Source organism: Callospermophilus lateralis, chromosome 3 (assembly GCF_048772815.1).
Source record: "Callospermophilus lateralis isolate mCalLat2 chromosome 3, mCalLat2.hap1, whole genome shotgun sequence".
In the NCBI taxonomy this organism is placed as follows: domain Eukaryota; kingdom Metazoa; phylum Chordata; class Mammalia; order Rodentia; family Sciuridae; genus Callospermophilus; species Callospermophilus lateralis.
Genome location: NC_135307.1, coordinates 172396514 through 172422010, shown reverse-complemented (window position 1 = coordinate 172422010; position 25497 = coordinate 172396514). Strand labels below are relative to the sequence as shown.

General features: G+C 35.3%; 1 protein-coding gene across 1 annotated transcript; it reads left to right on the top strand.

The window, feature by feature from the left end:
- Window positions 1-509: 509 nt before the first annotated feature.
- On the top strand, window positions 510-25270 carry Rad21l1 (RAD21 cohesin complex component like 1). The gene is made up of 14 exons (XM_076849004.2): window positions 510-584; window positions 2773-2929; window positions 4467-4596; window positions 6109-6202; window positions 8370-8476; window positions 11116-11286; window positions 12116-12211; window positions 13239-13349; window positions 14718-14944; window positions 15210-15309; window positions 16134-16258; window positions 18451-18540; window positions 21313-21390; window positions 25082-25270. The coding sequence occupies exons 2-14, from the start codon at window positions 2786-2788 to the stop codon at window positions 25268-25270; spliced, it is 1662 nt and encodes a 553-aa protein (XP_076705119.1). The 5' UTR covers window positions 510-584; window positions 2773-2785.
- The last annotated feature ends 227 nt before the right edge of the window (window positions 25271-25497 follow it).

Here is a 25497-nt window from a genome sequence, read left to right as displayed (position 1 = left end):
AGTATTTATTAAGCACTTATTATTGTAAGCCATTTACATGCTTCGTCTCATTTATTTCTTACGGTATCCTATGGCGCAGGTACTTTTATTATCACTTCCATTTTACAGATGACAAAAACTGAGGTATCAAAGGATCAAATAATTTCTCCAGAAACTTCTAACTAGTAAGTGGAGGAGACTGGACTGCATTATAGGGATGTTCAGAGATCCAGGTGGAAGGATCACCTTTCACAATGGAATTATAGGGATTGTGCCTGGTCGCTGTAGTGCCCCAGGTTAGCAGAGGTCCCGCGGCAGCGCCCTAGCACAGCTCCAGAGACCGCGCGCTAGGACGGAGCGCCCCGCCCATCGCCGGTAGCCCCGCCCACCCCCCGCCCTTTGCCCTTTCCGCCGCGCTCCTCATCAAGCCACACCTTCTCTCCCAGCCCCGGCCGCCACGCCCCCTGCACGCCACGCCCCTCGCCCGGCTGCGCGTAGCTGACGCACAGTCGCTCCGGTGAGCCCCTTGCCTCAGACCTGACGCGCGCCCCGGGCGACTCTTCCTCACAGTCCCTGCTCCGGCGCACCTGGCCCGGCGCTCAAAAGTAGGGCGCAGCCTACGGGCCGGGCGGGCTCCGAGGGCAGTAGGCAGGCAGGGTGATGGGGATGCAGGCCGCCCGTCCCCGCGCGCGCCAGCCCGCTCCTCACCGAGCCCTGAGGGCCCGGCCTGAGGAAGAAACGCGTCTCCCGCTGCCCGCCTGGGGCTGGCGGCGCCGCCCGGGACCCCGGGCTCGGGCTCGGGCTCGCTCGCGGCGTGCCTGCGGGCTCCTGCGGCCGTCCACTGCCTGGGGTCCGCCTTCCGGGGAGTGGTCTGCTGAGGAGACCCGGGCGTCCCTGCCGGCCACTTCGCGGACTGCGTCCAGGCGCCTCCCTTTTCCTCGCCCCTCTCCGGCTCTCGCCGCCCTGGGGTCTTGTCCACTCGGCTCGCCCAGGCGCCCGCCCCTGCCCTGCTCTCCTGCGCCGCTGTCACCCAGCAGCCCGGGCGCTGGCGCCTCCTCCCACGCACTGTCATTGGCTTTACTCCGCCTGAAGCAGAGTCAATCTAGGAAGAATCCCCAGGGTTGTCGGGTATTGGAGGGGTGATTTTTTAGGGGGAAAGGGTGAGGAGGATTGGTTTGATTAGTATATGCTTAAGAAAATCAATATCTCAAAGAAAAAGAAAAATCTCAGGGTCTAGGTGGTTTTTTTTTTTTTTTTAAATCGGTTACTTAAAAGGTCCTTTTAAAGGATCTCTCACCTGGGAGCAATTTCAAAAGATAAATTGGACTTTATCCAAGAAGCCCAAAGACACCCATTAGAAAGGAAAGTGGAGCAAGGCATAAATCTCGAACATCGAAATCTCTAGGTGTCCCGCAGGGGTTTTGGTTTGGTAATTGCACAACCTTTAGTTTTGAGCATAAGGAGGTGATTCTGGCGGTGAAAATGGGCATTGATCAAAGTTCACCTCCGTTTGTAATTCCGTGGCCGACGTTGTGTTCATTTTGGCTCAATGTTCTCTTCTCCAAACTTGAAATAGAAAAGAAGCTTCAGTAACCTTGGATTAAGGCTACTTACATGTAGGCAGTACTTGGTTCTTCTCTAGGAGTCAGCCAAAGTGCTGTAACATCTCTTCTCACTTTGGGTTTCATTATGAAGCCTTAAAATGTTATCAGTAGTACAGTTTGCACCCTAGGTACGGGTATGACCGCACATATGCTGTGACTCTACATCGTGTACAACCAGAGAAATGAAAAGTTGTGCTCCATCTGTGTACAATTAATCGAAATACATTCTGCTGTCATGTATAACTAATTAGAACAAATTAAAAAAAAGAATAGTACAGTTTGTAGAAATGTATAGTACTTTCTGGTCTTCAAGTGAGGATTTTTTTGTTACCATTCTTATTCAAAATGTTTAAATTTGTTTCTTTTCTTGCCACCTCTAATTCATTTCAAACCTATAGTTTCGTTTTGTTTTCATTTTTCTCTTCTGATAGTCCTTTAGAATTCTACTGTCTTAACTTCAAAAATTAGTCGAATAAACCAGAGCATCTTAAGAAAACAAAGAAATTCAACACTTGAATATGAATCAATGATCCCAACACTTCTCAAATTCTCAAAATCCTGTTTCTTAGTTTTGTCCACTTTTTCCTATTCTATTATTTCCCATAACCATCTCTTATTTCTTCAGCCTTTCTCCTTTATTTATTTGACCGCATTAGTATGATCTCAAATTCTGTATAGTATAAAATAAAACCTAGGAAGAGATCATTGATTAGGAAACATTTAAACTATATATAATTAACAAACTATTAGAGCTGTGTCATTAGTTTATAATTTGTGTGTGTGGGTGGGGACTGGGGATTGAATGAACCTAGGGGTGCTCTAGCTGAGCTACATCCCCAATATTTTCATTTTTTATTTCAAGATAGCATCTTGCTGAGTTGCAGAGGATCTTGCTAAGTTGTTGAGACTGGCCTGGAACTTGCATTCTTTCTGCTCAGCCTCCTAAGTGGCTGGGATTAGAGGCATGCCCCATCATCCCTGGCCTGACATTAGTTTATTATTTTATATTCTAAATAAACTTCTCTTTTTTTTCAAGAAAATATTTTGAAATATATTGAATTAAAGAATCTGTTATTTTATAGAATTGATAAGAATGTATTTGCTTGCTGTAAAATAGTCCTGAAAGGTTTTTATTATCAGATTTTAAGTATCTTTTCATTTTCTCTCTAATTTGTTAAAAATTACTAAGGAATACAGGCAACATGTTCTACACCCATGTGCTTATGAGTAAACGAGGGCCACTGGCCAAAATATGGCTCGCAGCTCACTGGGAGAAGAAACTTACAAAGGCTCATGTATTTGAATGTAATCTAGAGATAACCATTGAAAAAATTCTTTCACCTAAGGTATGTTACTGATTAAAATGATAGTTTTTATTTTCCATGACTTCTGAAGAGGAAAGGACTTAAAATATATTGGCAAGAAAAAAGAAAATTTCTTGTCTAATGTTCTTTTTTTAAAATTTTTAGTCTTAGACATAATATCTTTATTTTATTTATTTATTTTTATGTGGTGCTGAGGATTGAACCCAGTGCCTCATAAGTGCTAGGCAAGTACTCTACCACTGAGATAAAACTCCCGCCCCTTGTCTAATTCTTTAACATGGAAGCTGATGAAATGGATTCAGGCACAGGGCATTTATATCATAAATTACATTTGCAAAGCAATTTTACTTCTCATATGATTAATTGTATTGCATTTATTGCCTGAATATATATCAGTTTTGGGCTGGGGCTGGGGCTCAGCAGTAACGCACTTGCCTGACATGTGTGAGGCACTGGGTTCCATTCTTAGCACCATATATAAATAAATAAATAAAGGTCTATCAACAACTTAAAAATATATATATTAAAAAAATATTTATGATAAATATATGATACAATTACCAATGATCATCATAAGTACACTGGGTCCTGAAGAAAAAAGAGCATATTCTATGCATATTTTGTAATATTTCATATTCCCTAACAAAATACTGTTATACATAGTAGGTACCTGATAAGTACTTATTAGAAAATAATGAATGAATGAATTGGGAGCATAGGAAAAAGAAGGAAAATTGATTATAAATTTAAAAATATGTGAAATTATATCATAAACAAGAGTATTATGTTCATTATAAAACTATAAAACAACTATTAGAATTTATATGAAAATATTATAACTCAAAACAAATATTAGAATTTGCAGAAAAATTTGATATTTTTATATTAAGTGTCTTTCTGCTTGAGAAAAGGATGAATTATAATTAAAAAGCTACTATGGGCTGGGCACTGGGCTAGACTATTAATTTTTAAAATTTCCACAACAGCCCTCTGAAATCAACTTCTTTTGGCCTCAATGAAATGTGGTAGTTGGCATGAACTTTTTTGTTGATCATATTTATATTTTATCCTTGCTTTATTACTTAATAGTTATATTACTTATGCATGCCACTCAACATACCTGAGTCTGGATTTTTTTCTTCTGTAAATAGATGTTGTCAAAATTAAGTAAATCAATGTATGAAAAGCTCTTAGGACAATGCCTGGCACAAAATAAATATAGAATAAGTTATTAAACTGAAGTTCAGAGGATTAAATTACTCAGCCTCAGCAATTGAGCCACAGGTTGAGACCAAGTCTGCCTGACAGCAGAGTTTACATTCTTCCCATAATATTAATAATAATATACTTCACTTAAATGCCACAGTAGGTTACCTTTACTGAGTAAGCAAAACAGAAGTTAATAATTTTGCAAGGTGAAGTAGAAGTTAAGTGGTTTACTTTTAGAATATGGAATGTTTTTTTAAAGAGAAGAAATTCTTATGATTTAGTAATTTTCAAAGAACAGGATTCATGAACCTAATTTTTATTATTCTAATACTTCAAAAATTATTGAAAGGTGAAAATTGCACTTCGAACTTCAGGACACCTTCTTTTGGGAGTTGTTCGAATCTATAATAGGAAAGCAAAATATCTTTTGGCAGATTGCAGTGAAGCATTTCTTAAAATGAAGATGACATTTCGCCCAGGTATACATGCAATGTTAATTTGTCTCACTCTTGGTTCCCTTTTACATTTTTATGTTGTGTGGGCTCTTTTAATTGGGAGAACCCTGTAATTTCAGGCAAGAATAGTGAATGTAAACTTCATTTTGCTGAATCTAAGTTTCCATAGTTAAGGAAAAATTATATTCTTTCCCTTGTTCTTTTCCCGTGTTTTCAGGAAAAAAAGTTATGATTCCTAAAACTTGTAATGTTCCTGTGATTTGTGTAAGAAATACACTTAAAACAAGCAGACTGTGTAAGAACTCTGATATTCCATTTGTAATGTGTCATTTAGTCTGTTACGTCTGTTTTTGCTTCTATGAGAGAAATTAGAAATAACATGACTAACAAAGTGTAAATATCAATAATTGTCATTGTTTTTAAAACTTGCAAGACTTTTAAGTTTCATGCTATTTATGAAATATTGTCAAAATTTCCTGGCATTTTAAAGTGTGGAGATATATATAAAGCCTTCAAATTTTAGTTTATGTAGCATCTGTTCTACTTTTACTACACCCATTATTTTCTATCCTCTGTTATGGTTATTTAGATACAGTAAGTATTTCCTTTGTCATTAGTGTTTAAGTTCTCTGGCCAAAGCATCTTTGACATTCCATTTTCTGAATCTCTTATAGTATCATCTTTTGTAGATTTAGGATTTACAGGTTTTTTTTTTTCTTTTTCAGTTAAAATATTTGTAGAATCTCAAGATAGATTTATACTCACACTGTGGTTCACTTGCCCAAATATAATTTCATTCATATATTCCATAAATATTTATTGATTTCATACCTTGCACCAAACATGATGTTTGACACACTGACAAACAAGATAAATAAGGTTCTTTTTAGTCTGGGGAAGAAATCAGAGGATGAAAAGGTTTAAAAAACTTATTACAATACTTACAGATTGTCATTGTGCTATAAAGTAAAATAAACAGAACATTACAACAGAAAATAACAGAAGTTCACTTTAGTTGGCCAGGAAAAGCCTTTCTGAAAGAACAGAATTTAAGCTCAGACTTGAAAAATGAGAAGTACCCAGTCATGTAAAAAGTCCCCGAGGGAATGGCATACTAGGCAAATGAAAGTGCAAGAGCAGAGGTCTTGAGGTGAAAAAAATGCTTGGCTTTTTCAGGGAACAAAAAGGCTAGTATATTTGTGGTAAGTATAACAAGTGAAGAAGAGAGTGTCTTTAGATGATGCCTGATATATTTGTAAGACTGGAGAGGCCCCAGTTAGAAATCTGAATTTTATTTAAATGTACTGGGAAAATTGCTAAACTGTTTTAAGCATGAGAGTCATCTGATCTTATTGCTTTTGCTTTTGCTTTTGATCTGGATGCTTTGTTAGAGAAAAAGGACTAAAGATGGACAGGAGTGGATATGGGGAAACCATTAAATAGAGGAAGCAGTTGTTCAGAAAATGAACATTTAATTGGGAATGTCTTACTTTATACCACATCATTGCTTATTGAATGTGATTCTTTAATTTTCAGGACTGGTTGATCTCCCAAAAGAGAATTTTGAAGCAGCTTACAGCGCTATCACATTACCAGAAGAATTTCATGATTTTGACACCCATAATATGAAGTAAATTATTTTATTTACTTTCCCTCAACTTGATTTTTTTGATATTTTATTGTTTTCATATTCAAATTTTGTGAAGGCAAATGGAGTGTAGTTAACAACTAAACAAGTACACAGTTGACAAAGGCTTAAATATAGTGTGACATTCTAAAGTGCAACAACAAAATGTATCCTTATGTTTATTGAATGTTGTATGCAATTTTGACAGTATATTTATCTATTCATTCAGTAAATATTCACTGAGTGCCTTTCCTATGCCAGGCTCTGTTCTTATCATTGAAGAGATAGCAATGAATCAAACACAGCTTTTGGCTTCCTGGATCTTACGTTTTAATTGAAGTAAACTGACAATAAATACACAAGTAAATACACAGTACTCCAGGAAATGGTCAGATGATAAGTATGAAGAGAATAGAAAATAAAATAAATAATAGGATGGTCAGGAAAGGAATATCTGATAAGGTAAGAACAGAAACCTGAAGGAAGTAAAGGAACAACTCATTCAATAATGTGGAAAAATGTTCTGGAAAGAAAAAGTGGAAAGGCCCCAAGAACACATTCGACATTTTCAAGGAACAGAAAGGAGGCAAGTGAGATTGGAATAGAGTGAATGAGGAGCTGAATGGCAGAAAAATGTGGTCAGAGATGCAAGAGGTGCAGATGATATAGGGCATTGTAGTTTGCAGTAAGTCTTTTATTTCACTCAGAGATGAAGCACAGGTGTGTTTTATTGTTTTTGTGGTGCTGGGAATAGAACTCAGGATCTTGGGCATGCTAGGCAAGTGCTTTACCACTTAACTACAACCCAGTGCTCCACAGTGAGGTTTTGAATAGAGGAGCGACCAAATCTGACTTGATTGCAATGCCTTCCCTCTGGCTACTTATTATAAGGGTAAAGAGAAGAAGCAGAGAGCCCTTGAAATTATCAAAGCAGGAAGTCCTGGAGAAAGAAGATAGTATCTGTGATCAGTTCTCACTCTTCATCTTATCGAGGTGGTAGCAATTTATAGATATGTGTGGAAGGCACAGCCAACAGGATTTGCTGATGAATTGGATATGGCTCTAAAAAAAAAAGAGGTGAAGGATGATTATATGATTTTAGGCATGAAAACAGAATTAGGATAACTAAGGAATGACAGGTTAAAGAAGGGGAGGGAGAAGGAAGTAAGTTAAATCTTGCACATAAATTTTGAAGTGACTATTACACATTTCCAGTGGTCATAATGTATGTGTTCTCCTTAATTTACATGTTGAAATCTACCCCCTAAGGTTATTGTACAAAGAGGTGGGGCCTTTGAGTGAGTGATGATTAGGTGATGAGGATGGAGAGTGCTTGTGGATGGCATTAGTGCCCTTATAAAAGAGACCAGGGAAGGCTTCCTTGCATCTTCTACCACCTGAGGGAGGACACAGCAAGAAAGCACCATCTACGAGGAACAGGGCTTCACCAGACATCCAATCTGTAGGCATCTTGATTTTGGACTTCTCAACTTCCAGAACTGCACAGTAAATTTCTGTTTATAAATTACCTTGTCTCATGTATTTGTTACAGCAGCCCCAAAGACTGGGAAGTCCAAAGTCAAGGTGCCAGCAGATTCAGCGTCTAGTGAGGGTCTGCTTCCTTGTTCACAGACAGCGGTCTTCTCACTGTGTCCTCATATGACAGATCTTGCAAGGCAGCTCTTTGGGGCCTAATAAAGGCACTAATCCCACTTCTGAAGGCAGAGTCTTCATGACCTAGTAACTTCCCAAAGACCTCACCTCCTAATGCCGTCACATTGTTGATTAGATTTCAACCTATGAATTTGGGGGAACACAACGTTCAGGTTATGGCAGGAGTGGGCGTCTATTTTGAATGATGCTAGCACAAGTAGGATAAAGACTGAGAACAACCACTGGATTTTGCAACTTGGATATATGTATATATAAAAAACTCATGATTATATGTGTATGTGTATATTATGTATGTATTTATGTGTACGTATGTTGTGTATATGTATATATGTATAAAACTCCTGTTTATAAATAATAATATTGAGAAAATAAAAATTTTTATTTTATAATAAACCTGTTTTTTTCTTTTGTTTAAGGTTTTTTTTTCTTTTTAAGGACGCTTCAAATTCATTGTGTTCTATTCTTATGTTTTCCTCAATCTTATATTCCTCTATAGTGCAATTGATGTTACAGAACACTTTACTCAAAACCAAAGTAGACCTGAAGAAATTACACTTAGAGAAGATTATGGCAATGATCTACTTTTCCAAGCAGGGAGCTTTGGTGAGAATATATCAGAAATCAAAATTACAAGTCATAATCAATTATATTTACATTTCTCTGTTGACACAATGCCAGTAGAAATATCTATAGAATGAATACTTTCATTTATAAATATAATCCCTTTTTCCCTGCCATTTTCTGGTACAATATCATCTCCAAGACTCAGTCTTAAAATGTTTTTCTTTCCCAATGTACTTCTCTTTGTTGACTACCTACTGTGGCAGCTGCTGTCACAGACTTACACAATATCAGAGTTTAAAGGAGCTGTTTTTGCCCTCAAGTAACTTCAGGCTGGAAGAGAGACATGCAAATAAACAATTGCTATAATTAACACATATACAAATTTTTATATGTATGCTGCATTAAATGTCTTCAAATATATTTCCTCCAGTGTATAATGTATAATGAATATTAGTTGTAAAATAACAGATTTCAAATCAGCTTGGGGGTGAAGAATAGGAAATACTACTACTGAATAAGGGATTGATTATAAAATAGAAACTGATTTTTGAAATGTTAAAATATGTTTGGGTGAATGACTTGACAATTGAAATGATAAGTTTTAATTCAACTGTATAGTATTGGTTCTTTTTTCTGGCATCTACCACATTCTGTCTTGTAACATGATATTTATATACCTTCTTTTTTGGTCAGCAAGCTTCATAAGGGTAAGATCTAAGTCATGTTCATTTTTAAATTTCTTACAGTACCCAAAACAGTGAACATAGCAGGAGGATGGCCTAAACCTGTCTTGGGTCAGGGAGGGAGGTCAAGGTATAATGCTCAAACCACATCTCTAGTCTTGGCTTCTCATCCACACTCTCTTTATGTAACTCTTGCTATCCATAGTTGTTTCTCAAGCAATCTGGTGAAGGACTAGTTTTATAATTTTTGTCAATTTCAGATCTGTCTATATTGTATTTTAATTTTGTATAAATAAATTACTAGACTTGAAAATGGATCATTAGAAAAACTAAAAACTTCAAGAAATAAGCCTCAAGTTTTTGTTATTAGAGTTTAGTTACATAAAACTACTCTGTCAATTGCTATAAAACTTCCTAAAGGTTTACTTCTAATTGCTATTATTTATTATTTATTATGGAGTAGAATAGGTCTCTTGCTGGCTGTATTCCCAGACCTAGAAATGTGACATATTGGCAATGACATAATTATATTCTCTTAACTACCCAAAACACTCTTTACAATTTTCTCTGCAAATTCTGCTATTTTTCTTCATGCCTGAAACTTTAAGATTAATTTCAACTACACTTTCTATCTTCTTCATATTAGTGCTGATTTAAAACCCACACACAGACACACACCTAAAATGTCTCTTAGGTCTTTCTATTTACTTAGCCATCAACATAATTCACCAGTACCAAAGGCCTGGAGTACAGCACCACCCAACTGCAAATCAGCCATTCTCTTTCCACATTTTACACATCTCTGCAAGAGCAATTGTCTTTGAATTTTTTTTCATATCACATTTTTTGCTTAAGTACCTTGTCCTTATGACACAGTATCAAATACCTCTGCTTATCCTTGAGGCCTTATATCAATTTACCACCTTTATTTTATCAACCTTGTTTGTTTTACTCTTAATATAGACACTTTATTCAAGTGTCTTACCATCCAATTAATACAATTTAGTTTTTCACAGTTCTATGTGTTATATAATTTTTTAAGAAGTGGGAAGAACATGTTCTTAGAAGATCAACAGAGTTAGATTTGAATCTGGATTTTCTCTGTTGATTTGCTCTGTTGTACTGGACTTCTCTGAACCTTACTGCCCTGTCACGAAAGTTGAGATACTACTAGCAGCATCATAGATTATTTCTTTTCTTTTCTTCTTCTTCAGCCTTCTCCACTAATATGGGATTTTTCTCTTCTTCAAAAACAACCTCAAATATTTCTTTTGAGAAATATTTAATATTAACCCATCAAATTTTGGGTTACTACATAAAATTGGGTTACTATATAAATTGAAGGTAGTGATTATTTCTTTTCTGTAATCTCAGATTCTTATGATGCTCAGTGCTTAGAAGATAGTGTCTGTTCATTAAGTCTTATTCTTAACTATGCTTAACTATGCTTCTCTAGTTCATGTAATGAGCACTCAGGTAATGCTAGCCGTTTTAGTGTTATCATTTTTACTGCTCTATTAACATATTCAATGGACATTATGAGTCCATTCTTTAATATTTTATCTATCTTTCCATTTTCCTAAAAAGGTGGATATGCTTCTTATTTTCCCAATTCTCCTTAGGAGTAAAACCATTGAAGCAATTGTCCTTGAAATGATGTAATGCTTGGTCAAGTAGTATTGGACCTACCTACAGTAGAGGAAATCATTTTACTATCATAGTATTTCTGACTTCTAGGACATTATTAAACTATATCACAACTTTAAACTCTACCTAAAGTTTTTGCATTCTTTCTATTGGGAACATTATTAAACTAGAATTCTAATCTCTACTGATTCATTGAGTGAATTTAGTTGAACAATTCAAATAATTATTTTAGCTTTTCATTTCCTCATAAAATGAGGGTGGATTATGCTAGATAATATCTCATTTTCCTTCTAACCCTAAAGTTATGTGTTTCTATGACTAACTTAACATTAATGACATATTATTTAGGGGAAGAATCTGAAATTCTTAGAAGACATAGCTTCTTTGATGACAACATATTACTGAACTCCAGTGGTCCTTTGGTTGAACATAGTTCTGGAAGCCTTATTGGAGAAAAGTCTTTGTTCTATGACAGTGGAGATGGATTTGGAGATGAAGGAGCTGCAGGAGAAATGATTGGTATGATGTCCAGTCATATAGAAATTAAATATTTATTACTATTAGTAGATTTATTACATCAAACTAAAATTTCAGCTGTGTTTCTGTATCAAGTAGGTCAACTCATTTTTCAGACAAGCTTTCAAAATCTATGGTATATTTAAGCTAGTCTTAAGTAAATAGCCATCTGTTTAAACATATTCTCTATAAAAGTTTGGAACTACTACCAGTTTTTATAAAGTCCTAATTTTGGGAAGGGATGGAGTGAGTTCAGTATATCCCTCAAAATACATACTAGATTATATGCTGGAAAACAGCTTTCTTTGACACAAATTGTGGGACAGCTATTCTAAAGAATCTTTCTGGCATTTTATATTACCATTTATATTTATATTATGATATTATTATAATCATAGAAATAGGGTAGACAAAAACTGAGAAAACTAAATGTATATATTTAACCCATCATCCTAGATGGGGAACACCTAAAAAAAATTCTATTATATAATATGTAATTATATAACAATATAATTATATAATAATAGGAAAAAAATAATATTAAGCATAATATTAATATAATATATAAGCTCTAGATTATTATTTCCAATCTATTTTACTATGCCTGTGTGTCAATATCATTGAAATACTTGCAGAATCAAGAACTTTGAGCTTAGTAAGTTTAAAAATTGTTTGTTAGCTGCTCAGATATAGTTTAAATGTCTTCCAGTTTACATTAAAACTCTGATTATTCCTTCACAATGCCTTTGTATAAAATAATGTTAATAAGTATTTAGTGAACAAATGACAGATTCAAGTCTGTATGACGAAAGTGTCTGTTGTGTTTTTCAAGACAATCTATTGCAGGATGATGAGAATATCCTGTTAGAAGACATGCCTTTGAACGGAGAAATCTCGCTTCCTCCTGAGCCTCCCCATGCTACAGTGGGTATGTTGAAGTTTTCCTCTGTGTAGAAAGTCAATGCAGACTAATATTGATATTAAGCCTTAGAACTTCTGAGTTCAAGCAGCAGTATAGTGCAGTGAAAGATAAAGACTCAAACTCTTAGAAAGACTCTAGACAATATAGAATAGGAGGTTGGATTCTAAGACAGGTGGAATGAAGGGTATTTAATTAGGAATGAGTTGAGTATGAGAACATGTTTAAATCCCCTGCCAAAACTATGCTTTAGAATCACTGAATATATGTTACATGGAAAGAAAAAAAATTTTACATAGTATGACTTGACAATCTGTATGCAATTTGAGAGAAATTATAAATGGAGCTATTTTCCCTATTTGAAATTCTTACAAAATATCTCAGATGATTTAGGTCTTTTAAGCTGATTTTTCTTAAAAATCAGAGGTACTGGGATTGTGGCTCAGAGGTAGAACACTCGCCTAGCATGCATGAGGCACTGGGTTCAATCCTCAGCAACACATAAAAATAAAATAAAGATATGTGTCCACCTATAATTAAAAAATAAATATTTAAAGAAATTAGAGGTACAACTAGCCTGATTTTGATTCTTCACGATTTTTGATGTTGTATTTACTTTCCAAAACAATAATCAAAATTGAAAATGTAAAAAGAGGAGTAAAATTTTAGTTTTGGTTCTTTATGAGTCAATTGATAAGTGATCCAACAGAATATAAATATTTTAATGGACATATCAAATTTATGTCAGTCATATATTGCTACCACTGTTGTTACTGCCACTGAATGTAGCCTACCTTTAAATGACTTGTGTGCACAGAGAATGATGATAGTCGACTCACCTAAATACTGTGTGTCCCAGTCCATATAATCTCTGAATCTCTTCATCTCTATTAAATGTATGAGTCTAAGAATTAGATAAGGCTCCCATTAGCAATATAGATCTCTACTCTGCTTTTACTTTAACTCGAATAGTCTTCTAGCTTACAACATGACTGTATGTTTTTATAATTACTTTTATGGTGTCATTGATTGGTAGAACCAGATAATCCAGATTACATGCGTCTACCTGAAAATGAAAAAATGAATGAAACAACATTATTGTCAAATGAAGAGGAAGGATTTACTCTTGATCCAATCGATATTTCAGGTCAGAGGCACTATTTATCTCCAACACACTGCTATCATGTTTACCTTGAGATATTTGTAATAATCCACAAAATATTCTAAGAGGTAGTCAATCTAGTAAAAGCATTTGTAATACAATAGGAGAAGAGCATGAAGGAAGTTTGAGATGATTCTTTAATTATACTCATTCCTGTTTGAATAATACATCCAGTTTGGGAAACTGGAAAATTAAAAACTGAGTTTAGTTCAGGAAGTTATTAAGCCATTATTCTGTGCTGGGGGTAGGAATGAAGAAGACATGGTTCCTGCCTTTAAGAAGTTTTCAATACAATCAAGATAAATAAACATGCAAGTGAATATAGGGCAGAAGAAAGGCATTGTGCCCTCTAACATTTAGCCTCTGACATTTAACATGTTTTTAGAAATAAACAGTAAGTATGAATCTATGTAAATAGGTCCTTTAGGATTATACTAAAATTAGGATTATACTAATATTAATATATAATTTTAAATTATACTATTTAAAACTAGAATATTCTAGTTTTAAATAGTATAATTGATATAGATTTCAGTTTGTAAACTCAGGCATGCAAAGAATAAAACGTTCCAATTTTTTCTTTACTGAATTTAACTCTGAGCTGCTATCCCACATGGCTGGTGGGAAATTCAATCTGCACAACTCCCCTATGTTCTTGGAGTGTTGTAGTACCAAAGTTTAGGGGAAGGGTGTGAGAGGTGAACCTGTAGTCATCAGCTACACCAGTTAATAGTGACCACTGTCCCAACTCCACAGCCAGCTGTATAGTATCTTGTACTCCCAGGATTTTTACTAAAGCACACCAACAAGCAGGTTTATGTTTTTTCTGGCTCCATCTGATCTGGGATCTTCATAGACTGGGAAATCTAATCCTCACTCCTCTTTTGCAGCTTTACTAAAGAAAAGCTTGAATTTAGTAATTCCACAGACCTAGCTTCCTACCTTGAATTTATACATGAATTTAATTAGGGGAGAGGAAAATACACTGGACAAATACAAATGAATGTTTCAGAAGGTTATCCTGGTACATAGGTATTTTAAGAAACCTTCAGATTGGTTAACTTCCCTCTCAATGGAGCCTCTGCTCCAAGCTTCCTCAGATGCCTACTTAGCAAGTCAACAGTGTCCCTCATGAGTACTTTCAACCAGCACCTTTAAAAATATATCAGCTTTTGACTTCTCAGGAATTCTAGCTGTGCAGAGACTTTACAAAGCATCATGTTCAGAAAAGAATGGATTTTCTTCCCAGTGCAACTCTGCAGGTTGTAGACATTTCTTAGACATGCATTGCCTAGAGTATTATTTTATCAAGCTACACAACCAATCACATTTATGCCTCTTTCTTATATTTAGACATTGCTGAGAAAAGGAAAAGCAAAAAGAGAAAACTGCTCATTGATCCAGTCAAGGAGATCAGTAGCAAAACTATGCATAAGCAACTTACTTCCTTTGCGGATACACTCATGGTTTTGGAACTTGCACCTCCTACCCAGAGATTAATGATGTGGAAGAAGAGGGGAGGAGTGGACACCCTGCTGTCAACTGCTGCCCAGGATCTGACTCATGCTGAACTGAAAATGGTAATCGTTTCCCTTCTATTACGTGAGTGCAATGTTTGTTTAAAATTAAATAAATACTTATTTGAATACATATGTACAACAGAATTTGAACTTGTAAAAAATGGCTCCTCATTTTAAAATTAATTTGTTGGAGATCTATCTATCTATCTATCTATCTATCTATATCTATGAATTGTAATTTCTGCTTTTTAGCATCTATGCTTATGCTTTATTGGATTGCTTTACTGGGGAAAAAAACAGGAAATAAAAATGTATGTTTTTACAGTTGTTTACAAAGTGCTTTCTGTCCTCTGGCTTTAAACTTGGAAGAAAATTGATACGGAAGGAGTCAGTAAGGGAAGAAGTGGGAAACCAATACATAATAGGTGAGATTTCCTAATTCTGTTGATGTTGAGGGAAATGTGGAAACAAAAGTTTCAATTTACATTTTAAAATTAAAATGGAATCCAATTCCATATTTTTTTAGTAGAAAGGCTATCTCTAGAAAAATATGTTAATTTAAAATAGTTACTTCAGTATTGCATTTTTCTGCTTTTCAGATCAATTTTTGTTCCAGATACTTCATTAAAAAGATGAAATATTATTCTTATTCTTACTCTTTCTTACTTTCCCATCCCCAAGAGCAGTACTCACAAACCCTCAAAAAAGAAAATATTTATATCTATCAGGATAATGTTTAACTTTAAAACAACTAACATGAAAAACTATATAGGAACAAGAGCTATATAATTAAACTGAGGCAGATATTACCATCCACCCAGAGGTACATGGAGTATTCATATTAGCTGATTATTATTGTGACAATTATAAAGTAATAATAAAACCAACTTCTGTTGTCAGTGAGCCTCCACTTCCCAATCTACTGAAAGCATTAAAATGTATTGAACAACATAATGAACTTGAGCTATCCACGTTGTCTTGTGAGTGAACGTGTGAACGTGTGAGTGTGGAGGGGACGGCTGACAGAGGATGGGAGTGAGGTGATAAGAGACAGAGGAGGGGAAGGGAAGATCAACATGGTAGACATAGGGGAACTTTAAGAAAGTTTGTGTACCCTTTGATTAAATTCGTGGATTCCAAGTGGTCTCCAAAGTTTTCTTTTGTAACAGCCATATCTCAATTCAAGTTTGAAAGGTACTTTGGTTTGAAAGCTTGAAAGAACTCTACTTTCCTTTCCTTGATAATTCAGAGGTCTCCAGGGTAGAAGAACCACATTACCAGAAAGAGTTAATTCAACCCCAAACTTGGAAGGATGTGATTGATGAATTTAAGGGTAACTCTCATGAGAATATCAATAAACATATTAACTCTGAGGTAAGTTAACCAGAGAGAATCACAAAAATATTCTTTTTCTGACAGCTTATAGTGAAGGACTGTTGCCTATGATAGATCTTCTTACATTGACAGTTCATATTTCATCTTAAAATGTTCTATAGTTTCTTTAGTAAGTGAAAGTACTATAAGACAAAGCATTATTTTTATTTGTAAGGCAATATTCTTTACAAGTTTAGAACAGTGATTCACAGAGTAGAATTATTTCACACTGAAATAGTATTTTACGTGATATATTAAGTGAATGATAGTCAATCCTTGAATTTGGCTATGTACTGAGAATCTTACTAGGCCCCACATTCAATATGTCATGTAATCTTTTAGGCTCTAGCCAGTAAACATATGTTTTATTTCTCATTATACGTTCACCCTTCCTACCTCTAAGAACATTTTAGACCTACCAGTGACCTTGACCTTGAATCTGAAAGATTATCTGAAGTCCATGACCAAAAAAAATTTTAAAATTTTTATTTAAAGACATAATTTTTGTTTGAAAAACAGCTATTTGAAAACATAGTTGGAAACAATGTGCTTTAAAAAATGTTCTCAATTGTCACTTTATTAATGGCACAAATGTAATATTATAGTTATACCAGATAAAAATAAACCAGTGCTTTTCTGGTCCCTTCTATCTTCACTGTATTTGATAACCACTCAGGGAATTCAAAGTTAACCCACATTGAAACTGAATGCCCTTGAAAGGAAATACAGCTTCACAGTGCATTAAACAGAACATGTATTACTAAATACTTGATAATATATTAGACACGTACTGGGTTGCCAGTACCATCTTCTGTGTTTGGGCTCTGGCATTTCTTATAATGCACCTACTGAAAATTGTGACTAGGTAAACTTATTTAGTTTTTGATTTTTGAAAGGAATATGGAAGTGATCACAGACATATTAACAATACAGATTTTTTTCAATCTTCTTGGAATGGAAGGAAGGAGATTAATGTACTGGTTCTTTGGAACTCTTACTCTTATATCCTCTGCTATGCTTTAGCCTTCAATTCCATTATTAGGTGGCTTCCAAAATAGTGAACAAATATGAAATATAGTGAAGTATGGGAGCACCGTTAGTTTGAAGGGACAGGAAAATATTGATTCTAATGAATCATTTTCAAATCCTCATAAAACTATTTTATATACAATAACTACAAAATTAAGAGTATCTAAACTCTGGGAATAGAAGAAAGTAAAAGCGGAAAAACACAGTAAGTCTCCATAAATGTGTACAATAAAAAATAAAATGTAGCTGAGTGTAATGGTAGGTGCCTAAATCTCAGTTACTAGGGAAGCTGAGGCAGGAGAATTGCAAGTTTGAGGGCCCAGGGCTGTCTAATGAGAATTTCTCAAAATAAAAAAAGGCCTGGGGATATAGCTCAGTAGTAGAGTGAGGTGCTGGGTTCAATCCCCAGTACCGTAAAAACAATAATAATACAGTTTCTTGTAGTCACTAAAAAATTTTAAAGCTAAAGTAAAAATCAGCAAACTCTGTTGAAGGAAGCTCTGAAGGTCAGGGATGGGATCTGGGAATGAAGCTTGGAAATAAATGAAGTGGGCTGACAGCTTTATAGCCATGCAAAGGGAGGTGATGGCGGGGAATGGGAGAATTTCTGGCTTTCTCTTTTTTCTTCTTCCTTTGTCTTTTATCCTCCTTTCAGAGGACGTGGTTTTTCCTTCCCTCTTGCCAGTGACGGCTCCAGCAGTGGTGTCAAAAGTCCTGTCATGCCCTGGGTAGGGATATTAATATCCCTTCCCTCACTCTCACTCTCTCCGCTTGCCCACTGCAGGTCTCTTCCTCTGCCACCTGGTACTGGCCTGAGAGGGAGAGGACTGGGGCTTTATAAAATGCTTCAAAGGGAAGTGATCTCAGCAGTAGAGATTGTTTGATGAAGCCTGAGGTGGAGAGGGAAATAGGAAGGAAAAGGATAGGGAGCAAGGCGGGAAGGGGTGTGCAGTTTCATCTGTATGAAGCACATGAGAAAAAGGAAGGTTTAAGTCAAGGCCTGCCTGTATGGGAAATTTTAAAAATAATATTTTGAGAATGTGGGTAGCATTTTAAATTAATTTGAGAAACAAATATTCATTTGATTAAACCATTTAACAATATTAGATTATACCTGTGATAATCACTACCAGAATGACCTATCTTTGTCTAATTTACTTTAGCAGGATCTTATCGAAATGGTTTATTCAGCTGCTGAAGAATCACCTTTGATGGATGCTTTCTTGACCCAAGAAAATTGTCAGGTCGAATTGGTAAATATATGGATAGTTTTGGGGATAGTCTTAAAAACTTTGTTCCTAAATATTTAATATTTAATCTAAAATTTGTTTTTTTTTAGGGCTGTCATGTTACTTTCTAAATTGATAATGAAATTCATCATTTAAGCAGAGATGTATCAGTTCTTTTGTTTTCTTAATTTATTTTGAAATGTTAAATAATTATATGAGATTTTTACCAAAGATTTTAAAATATTAAGAAATCACTGTTGTAAGCTTTTCTAATTAGCATCTCTAGAGAAACCATGCTGTCTGTATTAGGGATACAGACTAGGGCATTTAAAATTTTATTTTATTTACAAAATAATGAAGGAATTTTTTTTCCTTAACATATGGCTCAAGCTTTTATCTGTACAAGACTTCTAGAAATCAGAAAATGGTTTGCTCTTCAGACCACATGTTGATAGCAAAATGAGAAGTAAAATCTAACTCACCGACTCCCTATGCACTGCCTTGTATCTCTGGTCCTTGTCCCAGAATACAGAAGGCATTTTTTTAAAATAAATTCTTTTCTTGTTTTCTTTTTTTTTTTAGATATATGTGACAAGAGAGTACAGAAAGCATTTTGAATTGTAAGGAATTTCAGCAAAAATTTAGTAAACAATATAAAAACACCTATTAGTACCTGGTGTTAACTGGCTTTAAAATAAGTATCTTTATAATAAGTTCTAAGACTATTAGATTTTTTTTTCAGACATGAAAAATGGACTGAATTCTCTAGATAATCTAGGACAGAAGAAATAACCTGAACTTTTTACCTGAAACATCCTAACAGCTGAGCCAGAAGTGAACTGATTCTTTTTTTTTTTTTTATTAAGTTGTAGTTGGATACAATACCTTTATTTTAATTTTTTTGTGGTGCTGAGGATCCAATCCAATGCTTCCCATGTGTGAGGCGAGTGCTCTAGCACTGAGTCACATTCTCAGCCCTGAGCTGATTCACTTTTGCCACCCTCTTTGCTCCCATTGACAGTTTATTTTCATACATGGTCAAGCAAACCACACCACAGCACAAGTTAAGCTGTTTTAATAATCCACTGGGCTTTCCCCACAATAGATTCAGTGGTAGGATGTCAGATAGATCAAATGGACAAGCACTAGCAAAATACACACACGATGCTGAGCCTTTTTCTGGTTATTTGGGCCTTGTAGGTGAAGCTACAGTTTCATGGATTTTAACAAAACTTTTTACATTTCAGAAATAGCATTTATATATTTAACAAAAAACACGAGTATAGGTAAACTAATTTACCCAAGGACAGACCAGAAGGGAATAAACATGAATCATACCTAGAGAGATTTCAACAACTCCTCAGAAAAAAATGACTATATTTTTAAGATCAGTCTCACTGGGATACAAAGTAGGATACAGGACAGGCAGGCCCATGCTGCATAGCTGGTGGGAATGGGAACTCAGCAGTTTCTGGGGGCACTCAGCAGTTTCTGGACGGACTCAAAAGGGTCCCTTTAGCCTTAAATGATTTAAAATTTTGAAAAATGTAATCTTATTTCTTTTCTTGTAAACTTCATGATAGTTTTGTTTCTGTTGTTGTTGGAGTTAATCATAACCTAATTTTTTCCATTTTTTTAAACATCTGAACCCCATCCTTAATTATTTTTCCAAACCCTCTGACAATATAATAAACCCATTTTAGTGTGTGTGTGTGTGTGTGTGTGTGTGTGTGTATGTATATATATATATATATATATATTTTTTTTTTTTTTTCTTTAATTGATCCAACAGATTCTTTTTTTTTTCTCTTGAAGATAACCTCTCTGAGCTCATTGTCCGCTTGTTCTAATCCAAACCAATTGCTCTCTAGGTCTGCTGCACAGCTTTTATTTCTTTATCATAAATATGGCAATTTCCAGAATATTCTGGAACTTTCTGAAATCAATCTTGGAGTCCATGAAATTGAAAGTACTTTGAAAATTTGTTTGATCTGCAGATTTATAGGAAGCTAGACAAATAGAAAACAGTGTGATAACAGTGAACAGGTAGTGTGTGGCATGGTCAGAGCTAGAGCAGGAAAAATGACAAAGTAGGTCAGATCTGTGCCACTTTTCTTCCCCCAACCCTTGGTAGGCCTGCTCTTTTATCAGATTCATCAACACATTTCCTATGATAATTTCCATTCTCAGAAGCTCATAAGGTATTTATTGGAAGGGTAAAATTTTATAATTTTTAATATTGAGGTATTTCAGAAAGTGGTTAAGTTTTAAAGACTGAAAAAAATGAACCTATTCAGATAATATGACAGGCAGTTGCTTGACCTTTTTGGACAAGACACGCTCAAAATTGACAAGATTTCTAACCCAATTGTCATAAACTACTAAACAACAGTTATTTTTAGAGCTCCGGAATCACCAGGGAAATTCAAATAAAGGTCTTTACAAGGCAGTTTTTCTAGAGCTTTAAGTTTATTCTTGTCAACTAAGTTCAGTTTGACTAGAAATAGGATAGTCCCAGCAGAAAGCAATGTCTTGGCTAACTTTACTTTTCAAAGCACCTAAGGGCACAATGCTCTGGGAGCATTATCCAGACAGAATGCAGAATCTCCTACTTTAGATTTCCTTATCAGAAGACAATCTGGAGAGCAAAGTTATAATCCTGCAAGGCTCATCTATATTTGTGTTAGTCTTATTCTCTCCATTATCATAAACTCTTTATTTGGCAGAACTTGGTGACCAATAGTTAACACTGAGTAAAATTTGCTTAAGTGAAATATTTCTCAATCATTCATACAGGAGTCATTGGAGAATGAACAAAACACTGAAGCAGAGAGATGGAATAGAAGATTACTTCAGATGTTAAATAGTTTGCGGGTGAGATGGTCAAGTTTGGCAACTGTTTTCATTTTTATATGTAGTCCTGATTCAGTAACTATAAGCCCAGCTAATAATTCAATTATTATGGAAGAAGAAGAGAATGGATATTAAAGGACAACTAGCAGTTGCTACTACAAAGACTGCACAAAAATTAGTTCACAATGAAGCTTCAAGTGTAATTGTATTTCTTTTCTTGTAAATGTTATGGTTTGTTGTTGTGATTGTTGTTGTTTGGGTTATTACCCAATGTTTTCCATTTATTTACTGTTTATATACCCATACTTAATTACCTTTCCAAACTCTGTGACAATATAATAAAACTCCTTTTAGTATATGTATAGCTCAAATTATTAATTAATGTGTCAGTTCCATTTTCCCCCCTAAAAATAGCCTTCTTAGAGCTCATCATCCTCTTGTTCTGATTCAAGCTAGTTGCTCTTAAGGTTTGCTCCATAGCTTTTATCCTGGGACATTCCTTTATCTTAAACACATGAATTTCTTTGTTTCCTTTTAGTTCCTCTATTTCTTGGTGCTAGATATTATTTTATCCTAAATGTTTTGGTAATTAACATCCTCTCATAATTTCCTAAGATAACAGTGTGTAGGAAATTTGACCTCACAAGACTGAAAATTTCTTTGTTTTACCTTGAACTTAATTTGTTGTTTCTGGATATAAGTTGGAAATAATTTCTCTCAGATGCTGAAAGCTTTGTAACATGGATTCTTGTGTTATTAAAAAGTCAGACTCTGCCTTGGTTGGTGATCCTTTGTAGGTGAATTTTATTTTCTCTCTGGAAGTTTTTAGATCTTTTCTTTATCCTTAGTGTTCTGAAATTTAATGATGATGAGCTTTTTTTTTTTTTTAATGTTAAGTTCACTGTGTTGACCATGTAATGGGTTCTTTTAATCAAAAATTCCATGTTCTTGAGCTCTAGGATTTCTCCCCGCTTGGACTTTCTCCTTTTTGTTTATTTGTTTTCTTTTCTTGGAGGGCTTATGGATCTGATAGTGGATCTCCTAAATTGATCCTTTAATTTTTTTGTTTTGTTTTTGGTACTAAGGATTGAACCCAGGGATGCTTAACCACCAAGCCACCTTCCTAGCCCTTTTGAATATTGTATTTAGAGACTGGGTCTCGCTGAGTTATTAAGTGCCTCACTAAATTGCTGAGGCTGGCTTTGAACTTGTGATCCTCCTGCCTAAGCTTCCCAAGCCACTGGGATTACAGGCATGTGCCACTGCGTCTAGCTGATACTTTAATTTTTTAAAAAATATTTTTTAGTTGTTAATGGACCTTTATTTTACTTATTTATATGTGGTGCTGAGAATTGAACCCAGAGCCTTCAAACATGCTAGGCAAGTGCTCTACCACTGTGCTACAACCCCAGCCCCTATCCTTTAATCTTTAAAACATATTTTATCTCCTATATTAACTTCCCTTGGCTTTGAACCCTTTCACTCTCTGGAAGATTTCCTCAACTTTGTATTCTAGTCTTTACAAAATTTTTATTTCTGCTTTCAACTTTTTGTTTTCCAGGAGTTTTTTTTAAGGTTATTAACTATGATTTTATAGATTCCTAATCTTTGATTTAATTATTTATCCGGTTTTTAAGATAAAATCTTTATTGAGGTATGGTTAACATCAGTATGCAGTTAGATAAGTTTCAATTTATGTGTACATCTGTGAAACCATCACATTCAGGATGACATTAATGTATCTAAAACCCCCAAAGTTTCCTTGTCCCTTGACATCCCCTACCCCATCACTTGCACTGACCACGCATCTCCAAGCCACCACTGATATTTCTCCACTATCAGCCTAACCGCTTTTAATACATGTGAAACACTTCTCTTCACTTCAGAGATTTCTGTTTTCTTTTGTCCCCTGCATCCTCTGTCCTTGGCACTCTTAAATACATTCTTTTTTGCTTTTAATGTGAGAACTTGTTCTCAAATATCTGGTGGTTTTCTGTTCCTATTTAAGAGTATCAAAAAACAGAATCAAAGTTCTATACGCATGGTAAGGCTTGTTTGTAGGCTTGTGGTCTTGATAGCTAACTGGGTGATGCTCCTCTGCCAGACATTATTATTGAAAGGATTTTTTTCCCTTAGAATGGTGGGTTTTCTTGGAGCAATCTTTAAATCTGCTGCCTAGGAAATATAAGCATGATGCCAGTGGTTCAGGAACCAAAGGAAAGGGAGAGGCTGTTTGCTTTACTGTATAGATGTGGAGTGTCACTTAATCTCCATGTTTGTGGTGTGATACTTCTCCTTGCCCATCCACAGTGCCAGGGTACCAAGACCAGAGCCTCAGTGGTTGGTACCTCCAGAAAGACACCTTCTTGCCTTCTGCTATATGAGTAGTCATCTGGTTCTGTGAGGTTGAGGAGTGTCAGAATGTCTAACTCTCAAGGAATTCTGGTTTCAGTCTTCCCCTCACCTCCAGCTTTTAACATACTCATGTCTCCAGTTCCTGGGTTTTCCCAAGGTCTGTGCCTTATGCTGGCCTGCCTTGGCTGGCTTTCCTCCTTGTTGACACACGGGTTGCAACCTTCTCTACTCTGCTAAGTCAGTATTCCATTTCTGTGTCTTTATTTCTTTTAATTGTCACTTTTTTATTCCTTCATTTTAGAGGGTTTCTTTAGGAACAGAAATAAGAAGATGTGTTCAATATTGCATATTTGACTCCTCAAGATTTTTCAAAAGAATTTTTGAAATTGAAAAAGTGGTTCCTGCTCCCTCCGGGTGAGGGGATGGCGGTGGGGGGCACCCAATCCACATCTTGTCTCTTAAGGGAGGAAATAAATGAAGACTGGGTTACCATCTCTGAAAGGTTGCTGACTCTGGGCCACATTTTCAGTTAAGATAAAGCACAATAAGATATTTCATTTATTAATTTGTTAAGGATTATGAACTGAAAAAACATAATATTTCTAAAAGTATTTTACAATTATCTAAGGAATACAATACTCAGGGTTATCAGACAATATTTACTATACTCTTTCTAACTAAAAAAAACTATGCTTCTCTAGGAATCTGATTCCAAGGCCTAGACTCTAAAACAGGAGTTATCTTAATCTATAATTATATACTTTATTATACCTCAATTATTTCTAGTAGGTACACAGGTGCCATATGATGAATCCAATGTCTTTTAAATCTGTAGAAATAAAACTGAAAGATGTTTACTTATTTATATAAAATGTACTTCTTTATTTACCACTTAAGTTGTCTTCCCTGCCTCTTAGTACTTTTAGGAGAAGAAGAACCCTAATAGGCTGAGCATTTTGTTTGTATTTGAAGCCTCCCAAAGTTCTGTGGATATTTTTCTGCCTGAAAGTATAAACTATTTGCATTTCCATAGGAGGTGTTTATGTTAGCATCAATGTTTTAAAAGACCTAACATTTGTATAACACATTACAAATTTACATAACATCCTTTATAAGATGTTTTTGTTGTTGTTGTTGTTTTTTTGCTTGTATTTTCTTGATGAACCAAACTGGTGCTGAGTAACCTATGGGATTTTTATAAATTTAGTAAAGAATTGTTTGTATTCTTCCATTTAAGGATATCATAGTTACTTATCTAAAATTTCAGTATCTTGTTGTTCATTTTGAATCCACAGCCTGCTTGACATCTGATGATTTTGTTTCCCTTTCCCTTCCTCCTTTCTAATCATTTTCTCAGGAATCCAACAAGATGGGAATGCAGTCCTTCAGTCTGATGAAACTCTGCAGAAATAGTGACCGAAAACGAACTGCTGCCAAGTTTTATAGCTTTCTTGTTCTAAAAAAACAGCAGGCTATTGAGCTGAACCAGAGTGCTCCCTATGCAGATATTATAGCTACAGTAGGACCAATGTTCCATAAGTTGTGAAGGAAACCAGAACATGCAGGTTTATGCCATCCCTGGCATTTCCGCATCGATTGTTCAATTTAATGCAGAAGCCACCTGGAAACTGCCGAAGTTCTGACATCTCATAGGTCAGATGCCTACTTCTATTCCCTCTCTAGGATTCAGATCCTATTCCCTCTCTGTAAATTCAAAATAATCATAGACAGGATTGGAAAACTAGATGCTTACAGAAATACTTCATTATAACT

Coding starts and splice junctions, on each gene's coding strand:
- Rad21l1 (XM_076849004.2), top strand. CDS start 2,786: ATGTTCTACACCCATGTGCTTATGAGTAAACGAGGGCCACTGGCCAAA. Junction 16,259..18,450: donor ATAAACATATTAACTCTGAG/GTAAGTTAACCA, acceptor AATTTACTTTAG/CAGGATCTTATCGAAATGGT. Junction 21,391..25,081: donor AGATGTTAAATAGTTTGCGG/GTGAGATGGTCA, acceptor TCATTTTCTCAG/GAATCCAACAAGATGGGAAT.